Source organism: Tachyglossus aculeatus, chromosome 1 (genome assembly GCF_015852505.1).
Source record: "Tachyglossus aculeatus isolate mTacAcu1 chromosome 1, mTacAcu1.pri, whole genome shotgun sequence".
NCBI lineage: Eukaryota > Metazoa > Chordata > Mammalia > Monotremata > Tachyglossidae > Tachyglossus > Tachyglossus aculeatus.
In genome coordinates this window covers 156,670,334-156,687,054 of record NC_052066.1, presented here as the reverse complement: position 1 = coordinate 156,687,054, position 16,721 = coordinate 156,670,334, and the positions used below count along the sequence as shown (strand labels likewise).

The 16,721-nt window shown below is 46.8% G+C and overlaps 1 protein-coding gene across 1 annotated transcript in view; it reads left to right on the top strand.

Annotated features, from left to right (window-relative positions):
• The window catches only part of RIN3 (Ras and Rab interactor 3), a 130,461-nt gene that overhangs the window by 38,731 nt on the left and 75,009 nt on the right, over nt 1–16,721 (top strand). Inside the window, exon 7 of the mRNA XM_038746053.1 lies at nt 3,693–3,909. Coding sequence (XP_038601981.1) covers nt 3,693–3,909 — 217 coding nt within the window. The remainder of the gene's footprint in view (nt 1–3,692; nt 3,910–16,721) is intronic.

Below are 16,721 nucleotides of genomic sequence, written 5' to 3'. Positions count from 1 at the left end.
GTGCCTCAATTACCCCCTTTGTAAAATGGGAATTAAATCCTACTCCCTCCTACTTAGAATGTGAGCCCCATGTGGGACAGGGCCTGTGTCCAGCCTGATTAGCCTGTGTCTACCCCAGTGCTTAGAACAGTGCTTGGCACATAGTAAGTGCTGACATCCCTTAAAGAGATGACAATCTACCAGAGGAGATGCTAGAAAAAATAAGATGACATAAGATAAGACGTATTAGACTGTGTAAGTGTTACAAAGGATTGTGTGTATTTAAGGATTTCAATGGAAAGAAGGGCTAACATGGCAGTTGAGGGGATAGGAGAGAGAGACAGCAAAAATTAATCCGGGAAGCCCTCCTGGAGGAGATGTGATTGCATAAAGACTGAAAATGGGGAGAGCTATAGCTGGCCAGGTATGAAAAGGGAAGGAGTTCAAGGAAAGTGAGGAGAGCATGAGCAAGAGTTGGCAGCGGGAGAGTCAAGAACGTAGCACAGTGAGGTTTGAGAGGAATGAAGAGAGTGAGCTGGGCCGAAGTGGGAGAAGAGAGAAGACAAGTAGGAGGGAAACTCCTGAAAGCTCGTTATGGGCAGAGAACCTGTCCACTAATTCTGTTGCATTGTATTCTCCCAGGCACTTAGCACAGTGCTCTGCACATAGAAAGCATTAATTAAACACCATTGATTAATTGATTGAATGGGCAGCTATTGGAGGGTTTTGAGGAGTGAGATGGATGCAGAGTGGCATTTTAGAAAAATGGACAGATCAGCAGAGTGAAGTAAGGGCTTGGGAGGGAAAAGACTAAAGGGAGATCTCTTGAGAGATAGCCAAAAAGTATGAGAGAATGAGTGTGGTGGTGTGAGAGATCTGGAGAGGGGAGATTTGGGGGCATTCACTCTGATGTTTTCAGTTGTGTCAACAACCTAGGTCTTCAAGGTGAGCAAAGTGGCGGCAGTAGCGGGGTACTGGGGCTTCCTGGAGTGAGTTAGAGTTCTGGAATAGTTGGTGGGGTAATAGGCATTTGAATCGATGAGGGAGGAGAAGTAGTGTTGTTGGGCAGAGGAAGGGGCAGAATTACAGCTTGTAAGGATAATTTGAAGTGGCTGGAGTTGGTTTTGGCTTGGTGCCTGGATTTCCACCAGGAGCCCTTCCTGTGCTCACGCAGGAGCGGAGGAAGAAAATTTTGGAGGTGGTCCAGGGCTGTGGGCCAGTGGCATGTTATCGACAGAGGGACAAGGGAGCAAGAGAGATAGGACCCAGTTGAGGGTGTGGGTTTGTGCATCAGAATAGGGGAGACTGGATAAAGAGTTCAAATGGGGCATGATGGTCTCGGATAAGTGAAAGGTGTCTTGCGATCAGAGGTCCCTGGGTCGGGGTGGGGAGGAAGGTGGACAGTTATGGGAAGGGATTGTGGAGGACGGATAGACAGCAGGTTAGAAGTTTGTGCTGAAAGAGTGAGATTCCAGATTTGGGGAAGTTAAAATGTTCACATGGATATTGAAGTTCTCCAAGGATCAGATTAGGAGTAGGGAAGGAGAGAAGAAAGGTATGAAACGTTAAAATGTCTTAGGATATTGGAGGTGAGGCTGCAGGGAGGTAAGTGACGGGTAGAGGTGGATGAGGAAGAAAAGAAAAGAAGGGGAGGGATAGAGTAGGAGAGCGGACAATGCGAAGGTGGGGGGAGTTGGTATGTTATGTGCTTACTGTTTGTCAGGCATTGTTTGAAATACTGTGGTAGTTACAAGTTAATCAGGCTGAATACAGTCCATCCTACATGGGACTCACAGACTAAGTAGGAGGGAAAACAGGAATTGAATCCCCATTTTTCAGTTGAAAAAACTGAGGTACAGAGAAGTTAAGTGACTTGCCCAAGGTGACTCAGCAGGTAATTGGCAGAACCAGGTCCTCTGGCTCCCAGGCCCATGCTTTATCCACTGGTCCACACAAGGCATTATGGGACCATGAGCGGGCTGACCCCTCCCTCTTCCCGGCCAGTTGGGAGGAAGGGGAGGAGTGGGGTGAGGGGGCGGTTGTAGAAGGTGAGATCCTCTCAGGAGAGAGTGGAAGTGAGGCAGGGTCTCAGTGATGGCGAGGAGGAGCAGCAACTGGGTCAGAAATAGGTCAAGAGTGCATGGCTCATCCCTCCTTGCTTCTTCTTGTCTTATATTGTCGAGTCGTTTCCAACCCATAGCGACTCCATGGACACATCTCTCCCAGAATGACCCACCTCCACCTGTAACCATTCTGGTAGTGTATCCATAGAGTTTTCTTGGTAAAAATATGGAGGTGGTTTACCATTGCCTTCTTCCACACAGTAAACTGAGTCTCTGCCCTTGACTCTCTCCCATACTGCTGGTGCCCAGCACAGGTGAGTTTTGATTGTTACAGATTGCCTTCCACCCTCTAGCCACTGGCCAAGCTAGGAAAGGAATGGGTCTTTGCTCGACTCTCCCTCCCATAGTCAAGACCAGTAGTGTACTGGGAACTCTTGAGATGTGATCCTGAGAGGGGCCTCCTTGCTTATTTTTCCCCAAATCTTTCAGTAGTCTGTTTCCATGCAGTGGTGGGAACCAGAGCTTTGTGGAGCCATGTCTGCCCCTAGCCACCAGCTTTCATCATTTTCATCATTTTGGTGGGGTTGGATGAGGCTTATTGATTTGTAACAGGTTTAAGAGAGTGCTTCAGTAGGAACAGTGAGACCTAGTGGAAAGAGCGTGAAACCAGGAGTTCCAGCTCTGCCACTGGCTGACTATGTGATATTGGGCCAGTCATTTAACCTTTCCAGGCTTCTGTTTCCTCATCTGTAAAATGGATCACATAGATTGCGAGCTCTGTGTGAAAAAGGGCTGTGTCCAATTTTATAATTCTGTGACTACCCCAGTGCTTAGCACATAATAAATGCTTAAGTGCTATCAATCACAGAAAATGAGCCAATGCAATACTGCTTGAGGGACCCGGTATTTTAAACTCTCCTCTTCAGCCCCCAAAGTGTGAATATGTCCCTTCCCCTCATACCGACATGGTCTCCGTCTATCCCAGGAAACCTTGGGAACAGCTTGTTTTAAGGCCTAGTCATTATTAGAATCTTTCAATGGACACTGGTGACTGAAACGAATGACACCAGTTTTAGGATCTTGACAGTTATCTTACCCACAAGACCTTGGGCTTATTAAAACCGTTAAGTAAGCAGGACAGGTACTGTCCTGTACAGAAAGAAATGTTAAGGTGATATCAGTCAGCTTATGGTGTTGTGTTCAGTTCTGTGGTTATTTTGGGCTCATAGAGATACCTGAAAAGAATGTCAATTAATCAACATGTTTAAATAAGGACACGTCTGCTGTGCGACCTTGGACAAGTCAACTTCTCTGGGCCTCAATTACCTCATCTGTAAAATGGGGATAAGACTGTAAGCCCCATATGGAACATGGACTGTGTTCAATTTTGAATCTACCTCAGCACTTAGAACAATGTCCGGCCCATAGTAAGTGCTTAAATACCATAAGAAAAAGGATTAATCACAGTCTCTGATGCAAAAAGCAGTGGAGAGTTCCAAGTGTTAAAGGGATATTGCAGTGTTTTCAATTAGAGTTTATTCTCCTTTCCAGAGCACTGCATCCAGTGGGTGCTCAATAAATGCCCTTATAATACTCTCCTTCCAGATTTCTGCTCAAAGGAATGATGACGATGCCATTTTGTCCTCTCAGTCCTGTTACAGATCTTGGCGAAAGGGAGGGAGAAGAGGAGGCAGAGGAGAAGGATGAAGAAAAGATGGAGCCAAGTCCTCTCACGCCCCTGAAGCGATGTCTGTCTATGCGAGGAATTAGCGTTCTTGAGAAGCTAATCAAAACCTGCCCTGTGTGGCTGCAGCTTGGCATGGACCGGGAACAAGTGAGGGAGATCCTCCATCAGGAAACGGCTGGGGTGAGTGGTGCTTAATAATAAATAATAATAATTATAGTACTTGTTAAGTCCTTACTATGTGCCAAGCACTGTTCTAAGTGTTGGGGTAGATACAAGTTAATCAGGATGAACACAGTTCATGAGGCTCTCTCTCTCTTAATCCCCATTTACAAATGAGCTAAGTTAAGGTCACATAGCAGACATGGGCAGAGCCAGGACGTTAACGAGTTGGGACCGGCCCAGTCTCTCGCTCCTGCCTGCAAGATAAGGCATGGCAAGGTAGTTTCTGTTGCAGAAGGCTACACTCACACTCTGCTCTGGTATTGGTTGGGTCATCATTTTTGGTGGTTTATTCTAAACTCTGGAAAAATTGTGTTCCATGTTGTCTGGCTGGTTGGTCTTGGTTGAGCTAGTCGATAAATTTGATTGTTTGGCTTGATGGCTCTTTCTGGAGAAGCCATGCCACGGGAGGGATATGTTCATGATGTGACAGTGTGAGAGCAGAGCTCCTGGCTCTGGGAGTCCTCAGCTTCTCCCCAAGCCTTCCCCTATTTCCCCAGACCATTTCCTCCTGGAGCAGGAATATTTTCCGTATTAGCGCCTTGTGGTGGAAGTCCTCATCTGAGCCCAAGTGGGATCCTAGCATCTTTTTCCCTTGGGAAAAGGTGTGTTCTTTAACCTAGTTTGTGGACAGAGAGAGCCAACCCATGATGTCTTGCAATGTGAGCTCCAATTCTTGACGTTGCCTTTGCAAACCTGCGCTGACCCCTGAGAAGGAGAGAGGCAACATTCTGCCCTCTGCCCTCTCTCCCACTGCTGTAGAAGAATGAGAGGGACCTCCTAATTAAGAAAGGAAGCTCTTCATGCTGGGAAATGCTCCTGGGGACTGTATGGCCAGGAGCAGGGCTGCCATCTCTTCCTGTGTAACTAGTCAGTTGGGGTGGGGAGGCTTCTGGACGGCAGCTCCGCAGCCGCTGGCCAGACCACATTTAGATCCTCAGTAAATGGGACATATGCAAGTTTCTCATTTTCTTAGATCTGGGGAGCTAATTGGTCTCTAGGCAAAAGTCTGTTTTTTTTGTTTTGTTTTGTGTTGTTTTTCCTCATGCAGTGTTTTGCCTCTCAGTAACTGAGGGAGATGGAACAAATGGCAAGGTTGAAATATGAAATCTGGTGTTGATTCTGGCAGGTATTCCTCCAGAAATACCTGGGTTGCTACCCTCTCTTTCCCATGAAATTGAGAATAATTTCTGCCCTGAGCAAAATAGAGCAGTCCCGAAGAGCTCACGGTTTTTGTGAGTTTTGTATTATTTTTCCTTTGGAAAAAGGAGGTCTTTGTTTCCCAAGTTTGAGCTTCCATCAGAAGACTACGGTGTGGAGAAACCACAGTTTTGCCGCTGGCCGAGGAAGGAGGTGGACTGCTGGGATATGGCCTGGATTTGCAGGAAGCCGGGGAGTCCAGAAAGCTGCCAACAGCCTCTTTCTTCTCAGGGGCAAGGCAGGAAAAATGATCCAAGTCACACTGCTCTGTCACACTGCTCCATGATCTTGGGCAAGCCACAAGAAGCAGTGTGGTTTAGTGGAAAGAGCAGGGGCTTGGGAGTCAGAGGTCATGGGCTCTAATCCCAGCTCTTCCACTTGTCTGCTGTGTGACTTTGGGCAAGTCACTTAACTTCTGTGTGCCTCAGTTACCTTATCTGTAAAATGGGGATTAAGACTGTGAGCCCCATTTGAGACAACCTCATTACCTTGAGTCTACCCCACTGCTTGGAACAGTGTTTGGCACATAGTAAGTGCATACCAAATACCCTCATTATTATTATTATCATCGTTAATAACTTATCTGTCTCAGTTTCCTTCTCCATAAAGGAGCAATCAATCAATGATATTTATTGAGTGCTTACTATGTGCAGAGCACCCTTCTACTTTGACTGGGAGCCCTATGTAGGACAGGGACTGTGTCAGACCTGGTATTGACTTAGTAAAAGGCACATAGTAAGCACTTAACAAAGGCCACAGTTATAGAAGGGAATCCCAAGTCTTCACTCTTATAGAGCTTCAGAGTGGTGCTGCCTGATGCCAACTCTCCTTTATCCTATCCACTCTGGATTATTTTTGGTAAAGGTTTAGCAAGGGACGGATTATTGAAAGATAGCTAGACCTCACTTTAGCCAATGACTTTGACATCCTCCTCTACCAAATTTTCACTGAGCCGCTAAAGAGGAGGAAAACTACCTTGTTTGAGTTCCGTGATCCGTGGTCATTTTCTTCTAGGGTTCTCCAAAATAATAATTGGCAATAAGATTTTACTATGTGCCTAACACTGTTCTAAAACATGCTGCAGGTAGATACAAGATTATCAGATCAGACACAGTCCCTGTCCCACACTAGGCTCACAGTCTAAGAGGTGGAATCCACATTTTACAGATAAGGAAACTGAGGCAGAGAAATTAAATGACTTGTCCAAGGTCTCACAGCAGACAAGTAGCAGAGTTGGGATTAGAATTGAGGTTTCCTGATTCCCAGGATCACTAGACCAGGCTGCTTCTTAAAAAAGAGAAGCAGTGGATAAAAGAGGTGACAAATAGGAGAAGCTTGAGGAGGAGGACATGAAGAGGGAGGAGGAGGAGGGCGGTGATGATAATGACAAAGACGTAGGAGGAAAAAGAGAAGTCGAGGACCTGGATAATTCACAGACAGCATTACAACATCAAACCTCAGGCCTCTGAATAATCAAGCACTAACCCTAGCCTGAAGGAAATCCAGGAGATACTCACTGTCTTGCAAACTGGCCATTGTTAGAAAAATGAACCATTTTCAAATTTAAAATAGATCAGATAGGGAATCCCTTTACCTCCAATGGTCTCTTGACTCTTGGGGCCAGTCTCTCTTAGGACCTGATGGCCCTTTCAGAGCAGAAAATCTTCATCTACTGACATATCTTCTGTCAATACAGTTTCCATTTAATGGTTTTACCCAGACTTCCCAGGGAATATAGTATAGGCCATCAGCCTAATTAATTATTTCTTGCTAGGGTCTTTCTTTGCTGTATCACATATGCCACTTTATAGATAAGGCCTGGCCCCAAGTAGGTTAGATGAGATCCACCTAGGAAGGCAGAAGCGGAGCCAGAATTGAATTTCAAATCCCACATCACTGTTTCCTGGGCAGGCTCTGCTCCCTCTTAGAGGAGACCCACTTACTTTCATGAATGTTGGCGTCTCCCATTGAAAATGTTGAACCAGCCTCAGGTCTATCACTTACGGTGCATTTTGAGATATCCAAGGAGGTTGAGGTGGTAGGTGCATGGCCAGCTGCTATGTGGTCATTCAGCACTGGTTAGTAGTAACAGTGCTAATAGCAGTCACTTAACTGTAAACTCACTGTGGGAAGAGAATGTGTCTACCAACTCTGTCATTGTACTCTGTCATTGCCAAGAACTTAATACAGTGCTCTGGACACCGGAAGAGCTCAATGAATAGGATCACTTGATTAATAAGCACTGTACTAAGCACTTGGGAAGAAATACATGGATGAGGTATAGACACAATCCCTGACCTGCAAGAGACTCACAATTGAAGAATAGGGAAGGGAGGGTAGTCGGTGGCAGAAAAGGAGAACAAAAATGAAAAAGATGATAAACACAAAAGGAGCAGACGCATTCAGGCCTGTCAGTCCCCGAGATCACTACTGCAGTTGTGGTGGTGACCTCAGTGTTCTAAAAATAGAGAAGACCTCAATCTGCAGTTGGTTGAGTCGTCCCCTACCCTGGGATAAAGCAGGGGCTGATGGGAACCTCTGGCGGAAGGGCCCCGGGGGTCAGGAGGAAGGGAAGTGGTGGGTGGCTCCCATTCTTAGTGTAGCTGTCCTTCATTCAGACTTCATTCTGTTCCTTCGTCATTATCAACATCTCTTGATTCCTCTACAATTCTTGGCGATCAACTAGTTGCTAAGAGACCAGGTCACCCTCCTTGAGGAGCTGATATAGGTCTGAGCCCTAAGTTGGGGGCCTGAAAGCAAAATTTCATCCCCCTGAAAAAAATAAATTCCTTTCTTAGTAATTTTATGCATTTGCCCAGCCGGCTTCTTGCAAACTTGAATCTCACTGTTTGGAGGAACAGGCCAAAAGAAACCAAAGACACCATTCCTTAGCTGGCTTTAGCACTTCCCAGAATACCCACATGCTTCTCCTTGATAGTCGTTCCAAGTTGACTTTTATTTTCCTGGAAAAACATTTCTTTTCCAACTGAAGTCTGAAATTAATATTAGTTCAGGGCTCTGCCAGTCTAAGGCTTTCTCCCTTCCTGGGTTTTTTTTCTTCCAGTTTCATATTTTTCAGTAGAAATGTGGATGGAAAGTAGCCCCCTCTTAGAACAACTTACTCCTTTAAGGAGTAACAATAATGGAATTCATTGCGCACCACTGGTAGCAATGTCATGCACAGTTCTAAATGATTATCTATATATGATCAGGGTTAACCTGACAAATCCAAAAATCCAGTTTAGCCCATAGCTGCAACCTTCTTCCCCACCAAGGCTTTCATCCCAGTGGCAGAGTGGCTTCGAGTTGCACCTCCTTCCTGTGCCTTCCTCCTACTAGACACCCTTACAAGCAGTGAAAGGAACAAAAGACGGGAAGCTGATTGATTGATTGTAAGGACTCTGGAGAATTCACCAGCCAGATTACTAGAATTGCTCTAATTGAGAAGCAGAGATGGCCTAGTGGAAAGAGCGTGGGCCTGGGAGTTAGAGGATCTGGGTTTTAATCCAAGCTCCACCACTTGTCTGCTGTGTGACCTTGGGTAAGTCCCTTAACTTCTGTGCCTCAGTTACTTCATCTGTAAAATGGGGATTAAGATTGTGAGTCCCTTGTGGGACATGGACTGTACCCGATATGCATACCCCAGTGTTTAGTGTTTTGCCTGGTACATAGTAAACACTTAACAAATACCATTAAAAAAGCAATTGAATAACCGAGAGTTGGGTGGACCTCTGGCACAAAATAAGGAAGTTATCAATATACACTTCTAGAACATGTGCACTCTTTCATGCTATCCACTCTTTCAGATAATCTCTCAGGCTTTGCTGGTAATAATAATAATGATGATAATAATAAATTATGGTGTTTGTTAAACACCGTGAGTTAAGCAGTAACCTCACCTGTAAAATGGTGATTAAGACTGTGAGCTTCATGAGGGACAAGGACAGTGTCCAATATGATTACCTTCAGTCTACCCACACACTTAGTAAAGTCCCTGGCATAGAGTAAGTACTTAACAAATACCAAAGCAAAACAAAACAAAAAAACAACCTAGGTCCTTCTGACCCCCAGGCCCGTGCTCTCTCCATGAGGCCACTCTGCTTCTCCTCTCAGTTGTTCTCACTATCTTTGAGGACTGATTTTACCAGCCAGGGGGAGGGAGAAGTCCCTTAGTCAACACCAGCTGCAGAGAAGCAACGAGTGCCTGCATCTTTTCTCTGTATCAGACCCAACTGCCTCACGAAGAGGGAGGTGGGGGGTTTAGGGCTTTCAGGCTCTGAAATTCTGCAACGTTAGAAGAAACAGAGGTGGCCAACCAAACCCTTCCTGTTACACTATTTAGCTCTTCATGGGCAGTGACCAAAGCGTCTTGTTTCCTTTGCATCAGCCTGCCTCAGGCTCTGCCTGCAGCAGAGGTTTAGCATCCATGTTTCTCTAGGCCTGGCAAGTGGTAGAAAGGGGTCTAGGAGGTTGCGTCGGTCAGATTGGTCTGGTTCTGATGTGATCGGTCGTCCTGCGCTGGCCTTCCCCAGGCATGGCCCATCTCGACTTCTCTCTTGGCCTGCCTCAGGGGAGCTCATAAATGCCTCCACAACCCCAAGAGTCGTGGTTGAGGTGGAAAGGGCAGGTCCGTGGTGCAGAAAGTTGTCACCAACGCCTCCCTGCACCCACACCTAAGGTGGGGATGGGAGTTGTGGGGGAATAATAATAATAATAATGGCATTTGTTAAGCGCTTACTGTGTGCCGTGCACTGTTCTAAGTGCTGGGGTAGATACAAGGTAATCAGGTTGTCCCACGTGGGGCTCACAATTCTAATCCCCATTTTACAGATGAGGTAACTGAGGCACAGAGAGGTCAAGTAACTTGCCCAAAGTCACGCAGCTGGTCAGCGGCGGAGCCAGGATCATAACCCACGTCCTCCGACTCCTAAGCCTTTGCTCTTTCCACTAAGCCACACTGCTTCTCTAAGCAGGGGAACAGGTGCTCTCATTCTTGAATGGAGAAGGTGGGGTTCAAGAAGCAGGAGGGCCTCATGTTCGCAAGTTCATCATACCTCCAGTGTGGGTCACGAGTCCTGGTTTGGCCACTGCTGTAGAGATTGGGGACGTTGACCCAAATAATATGCCATCTGTGCCCTCAAAGCAGGGGCAGCATGAGGGCACTGAGCCCCTGCCTAGCCATGACTGGGGTCTTGAGTAACTGGCAGAAAGACTACAGGAACCCTCGCAAGACGGAAGGGGACTGAGCCTTGACCAGGAGCTCAATGACCAGAGAAGCAGTGTGGCCTAGTGGATAGAGCATGAGCCTGGGAGTAAGGAGTTCATGGGTTCTAATCCTGGATCTGCAATTGTCTGCTGTGTGCCTTGGGCAAGCCACTTCACTTCTGTGCCTCAGTTCCCTCATCTGTAAAATGAGGATTAAGAACGTGAGTCCCGTGTGGGACACATAATGGGTTCAACTTGACTGGATTGTGTCTACCCAAGTACTTAATAAAGTGCCTGTCCCGTAGTAAGTGCTTAACAAATGCCATTTTAAAAAACTATCCTCATCTTTTGCTGACTCACACAGTATACTGGGTTGAGTCAGTTAACTTCTCTACTTCTTAATTTCCTTCTCGGAAGATAAACAGCTTCCACCCAGCCAAACGAATGTGACAGCGAAGCTCATTGCTAAATAAGAAGTGTTTGACAGGGCCTCTGGAGCCAGTGGTAACTGGATGGCTGTTTGTTCCAATGGACTGTAAGCCCACTGTTGGGTAGGGACTGTCTCTATATGTTGCCAACTTGTACTTCCCAAGCGCTTAGTACAGTGCTCTGCACACAGTAAGTGCTCAATAAATACGATTAATGATGATGATGATGATGACCCCCAAGAAGGCCTGGGGTCGACAAGGGGAGGGACCCCTCAAAGGACTTTGCACCAAAATAGAGTCCCATGCAGGTGCGTACCACTGAAGCCTGGGCAGATCATCTGAAAGGAGAGGACAGCGAACGTATGCGGGAGGAGGACAAAAAGAGTTTTTAGACATTTTTGTACATCTAAAAATCTAAGTTGAGTGTAGAGTTCACCGTTGGCATCAGTTTCGTCTGACATCCGTATTGATTGATACTTTGGGAGCTCTTTGTGAGTAAAATAACTTGTATTGACGGAAGCGCTTCAGATACTGCTGGGCACAAAGTAAGCAGTCAGTAAATACCACAGTAGTCAATTAGTAAAAATAATAATAATAATAATAATAGTAATTGTAGCATTTGTTAAGTGCCTACTATGTGCCACACATTGTACTAAGCGCTGGGGTGGATGCAAGCAAATCAGGTTGGATACAGTGCTTGCCCCACGTGGGACTCCGCGTCTCAGTCCCCATTTCACAGATGAGGTACCTGAGGCACAGAGAAGCGAACCGACTTGCGCAAGGTCACACAGCAGAGAAGTGGCCGGGATTAGAATGCATGACCTTCTGACTCCCAGGACCATGCTCTATTCACTACACCATGCTGAGCGCTTACTGGATGCAAAGCACTGTAATAAGTGCTTGGGAGAGTACAATATAATAGAGTTGGTAGACATGGTACCTGCCCACAGTGAGCTTACGGTACCCTTCTAGACGGTGGGCCCGTTGCTGGGCAGGGATTGTCTCTACTTGTTGCTGAATTGTACTTTCCAAATGCTTAGTACGTGCTCAATCATAATAAATACGATTGAATGAACAAATAGAGGGGGAGACAGCCATTAATATAAATAGATTATGTTTATGTACATAGGTGCTATGAGGTTGAAGGTGGGGTAAAAAAGGGTACAAATCCACATTCAAGGGTAACACAGAAGAGAGTGGGAGAAGAGGAAATGAGGAATAATAATGGTGGGAGACACCCTTACCCCCGCCACCCCCAGGCCTCTGGGGACTATGGGAAAAAAGAGAGGCAATGCCCAGGGCTTGCCCTCCTTCCCACCCACCAACTGTAGAGGAAGAGGGTTCCCCAGCCCCAACCTCTTATGAAGAAAAAGGAGAATGGGCAGAAGTCTACCACAGGAAGCCCATAGCCTAGGCCATGAGAAATTGAGAAGCATCATGGTGTAGTAAAGAGAGCACAAGCCTGGAAGTCAGAAAGTTGTGAGTTGTAATCCAGTTTCTGCCACTCATCTGCTGTGTGACCCTGCGCAAGTCACTTTACTTCACCTTGTAACCTCCCCAGTGCTTAGAACAGTGCTTTGCACATAGTAAGCACTTAATAAATGCCATCATTATTATTCTGTGCCTCAGTTACCTCATCTGTAAAATGGAGATTGAGACTGTGAGCCCCAGGTGGGACAGGGACTGTGGCCAACCCAGTTTGTTCGTATCCACCCCAGCGCTTACTACAGTGCCTGGCAAATAGCACTTAATACATCCCACAGTTGAGGCTGTTGTTATTATCATGGTATGCAAAGAAGGCAACTACCTCAGGGAGCAATGTTAATGGACAGGGGCAGTAGCGGGCACTGTGGCAGTTCAAATTTTAAAGCTCCTGGCCCTAGTCAGAAGGGGCACCCATGATAACAGGAATCAGGGAGGATCCTGCCCACAAGGAGCTTACAGTCTACAGGGGGAGACAGACAGTAAAGTGGATTAGGAATAGGGAAAATAAGGCCCAAAAAGCTGGAGATGCCATGTTTGGCTACACCAGCAAAAATAAGGGAGAAAGGAGAAAAGAGATAGGGAAGGATGGGGGTAAGGGAGTCAGAATTTTAAGAACTCATAGTGGGCCAGTGGGTCAGTGGGTGGGGCTGAAGAGGCAGGGAACAGAGGAAGATAGGAAGCTAAAGATGTGGAGAACCCTCAGAGAGGGAGAAAAATGAAGAGAGGGAAAGAAGAGGACAAAGCAAGACATATAGGAGACAGGGAGGATAGAAGGGGATGTGGAGAGGTAAAGATTGGGCTGGGTGGACAGTGGGCATGGGTAGCACAAACACATCCAGACATACAGAATCACAGACACACCCCTATCCCCAGTTACTGAACTCAGCATAGTGCTAGGATTGCCGCCAGCCCTGGAGATTTCTCTGCTAGCAGGGAGGACACCCTTGGGTCCTGCCCAGAGAACGCATGGGGCCCAGGTGGAGCCGGGCTCCGTGGGAATGGCTGGAAGTCAGTGGCCATCATGGCAGCCATCTGGTTGCCCAGGCCTGGCCTCTCCAGGCTGCTGAGGGCAGTTCCAGCCCAGGAGGCAACCTTCATCCTGCTTCAATAGGCACTACCAGTCACCTATCTGGGAAAAGCTAGCTCAGCACTTCTTCCTCTTCTTCAGTGGGTGTAGGGAAGCTAGAGACACTACTGCTGCCACCATCACCATCTTGAGCCTGGGAGACACGGAACTGAACACCAAAGGACGTGACCTCCCCACCTAATAGAAATGTCTGACCTTTAGATGGGCAAATGGAAGCTGGGGGAAAGAGAGAATGCCACAGTCCCAGGAAATCCCATCCTCTGAACACAGTAGGCACTCAATATATACTATTGATTGATTGATAACAAATTGATAGGTTTCAGCTCGTTTTATGTCGCAGCCCTACGAGGGCTCTCACCCCCCCCCAATACTGGTCCCACCATACACACACCAACTCACACATACACAGGCACACACCCATCCCCCCACTGAACATTCAACAGCCAGTTTCATTTTGAAGATGAAAGTCCATGGCTTAGTTTATGCTCAGACTTTGCCAGCTGAGTCCCCAGCTGCAGAACAAGAGGTTCAGACTCCGCTTCATCAACCTCCTCCCTACAGATGTCACTGGTCCTCTGTTCTTTGTCACTTTGTTCCATTCTCCAGGGTTCTTACAGGCACAGGGAGCTTGCTATGGCACAGCATGCTATCAATATTTCATTTATCCCTCTGCCCTTTGTCACTGGGGCTCATACAGTCAGGGAGCTTGAATCTCAGGAGATTTGAAAGAGAATAAAACATCCCCATGTGTCACAGTTTCGAGCACAGAAAAGTCCCAAGTTCGGTGATTTTGCAGAATAGCAATGGTTAGGAGAAGACTAGATAGGAGAAATGTGTCTGAGATGATGTGTGTTTTCTATGTTTAAGCCATAAGCAAGGGAGACTTACCCTCTAGACGGTAGGCTCATAGTGGGCAGGAATTGTGTCTGTTATATTGTTATATTGTACTCTCCCAAGTGCTTAGTATAGTACCCTGCACACAGAACGTGCTCAATAAATATGACTGACTGGCCCTCTGGGGAACAGTACGTCTTCCTAGTCAGTCTCAGCCCCCACCCTATTGTCACCAGTGTTCTCCTTGTCCCTTGGGTGACCATCACAGTCTGCTTATCCTGCTCCTGTGTTAGAACGCAGCTGGTGGAATTTCCACAAACTGGAAATTCTATAACTCAAGCTCTCTTTTCTGATCTACTACTCTCCTATTCCTCCCTCAGTGATTCCGATGCCCACACCTACTCCAGCAATTATTCCAATCAATTCATCCATCAAGGGCATTTACTGAGCACTTACAGTGTGCAGAACACTGTACTAGGAGCTTGAAGTAAAGAGATGGAGTAGAGGCTATCAGATTTGGCTAGAAGAAGGTCACTGGTTACCATAGAGAGGGCTGTATCTGTGGAGCAAAGTAGGTGGAAGCCAGGCTGGAGGGGATCTAGGAGAGACGAAGGATTGGAAGTGGAGACAGTGGGTGTAAACAACTCTCTCAAGAAATTTGGAGAGGAATCTGGAGGGAGCTATGGGGTCAAGGGAGGGTTTTTTAGGGTAGGGGAGACAAAAGCATGTTTGAAAGCAGTGGGGAAGAAGTCATTGGTGTGTGAACAGCTGAAGATGGTAGTCAAGGAGGGAAGAAGGGAGGAGATAAGTGTTTTAAAAAGGTATGAGGGATGGGGTTAGAAGCACAAGTAGATTTAGAGAGGTGAGAGATTTCATCTAGAGGGATGATAAAGAGAGTCAAAGAGGGTGGAGGAGGAGGGGGGATTGGAGATGAGCTGGGGAGATTTTGGGGAGACCCCGCCTGTTGGTTTCAATTTTGTTGATGGAGTATGTGGCCAGGTTATTAGGGGAAAGACATGGTGGGGGCCGGGGGACAGGAGGTTTTAGAAGGGAGTTAAATGTCTGGAACAGCTACTGGGGGTAGTGGGTATTGGAGTGAATTAGGAAGAGTAAGTTTTGTTGTCGGGCAGTGGAGAGGGTCAAATTGAAGCCGATGGGGAAGCAGCACAATGGAGTGGATAGAACGCGGGCCTGCCTGGGGGTCAAAAGGTCATGAGTTCTAATCCAAGATTTGCCACTTGCTTGCTGTACGACCTTGGGCAAGTTAATGTACTTCTCTGTGCCTCAGTTACTTCATATGTAAAATGGGGATTTAGATGGTGAGCCCCAAGTGGGTCAGGGACTGTGTCCAACCCGATTTGCTTGTATCCACCCCAGCACTTAGTACAGTGCCTGGCAAATAGTAATCACCTAACAAATACCATAATTATTATAAGAACAAATTAAAAGTGGACAAGGTCAGAGAGATGTCTGGATTTCCTTCAATAGCTCTCCACGGCTCAGGCGCAGGAGTGGAGGAATCGTACTGTGGAGGTGATCCAGGGTTGTGAGTTAGTGGTATGTGACCAGCAAAGAGACAGGGGAGCAAGGGAGTTCAGGGGAAGCAAGGGAGTTCAGTTCAGTGGACACGGTTTGTAGAGTGTGTTGATTTGTGTGTCAGAAAAAGGTAGTTTGGGTATGGAGACAGAATGGGGTAGGATGGCAATAGAATACCTGAGGGAGACAAAAGGATGGAGGTCTCTGTAGGGGACCAGGACAGATTTGCAGGGGTTGAGTGTATGGGAAAGAGAGCAGGTGAGGAGGTGGGCAGACAGAGGAATTTCAGAATTGATGAGGGTAGAGATTGTACAGTTATTGGAGATTTATAAGATCAAGTGTGTGCCCAGGTTTGTGAGTTTGTGAGGTGGGGTCGAGCACGAGGTCATTGGAGTAGAGGAATGAGAGGAGGTGTCTGTCTCCTCCTTCTAGATTGTGAGCCCATTGTTGGGTAGGGACCGTCTCTTCATGTTGCCGACGTACTCCCAAGCGCTTAGTACAGTGCTCTGCACACAGTAAGAGCTCAATAAATAAAATTGAATGAATGAATGAACAGTAGAAGGATCACCGGGGACATCTATGTGAATACTGAATTCCTCAAAGATCAGTGTAGGGTTGGAGAGTGAGAGACAGAATATGAGAAAGGGATCAAAATTGTTCATAAAGTTGGAGGAGGGACCTGTGGGGTGTTAGATGATGGTGACTAGTAGTTGGATTGGGTGGTAAAAGTGGATGATTTGGGCTTCAAAGGAAGGGAAAGAGAGAGATGAGGGAGGTGGGATGGTGTGAAACCTTCAACTCCCACGTGAAGTGCCCAGTCCCCTTAACTGCCACCTTCCCTAGTCCTGATGACCTCGCCACCCACTCTGTTTGGTAAACCAATCAATCACTGGTATTTATTGAGCATTTACTGTTTTCAGAACACTGTACTAAGCAATTAGGAGAGGACAGTAACAGTAGAATTGGTATATATGTTTCCCTCCTACCAGGAGCTGACA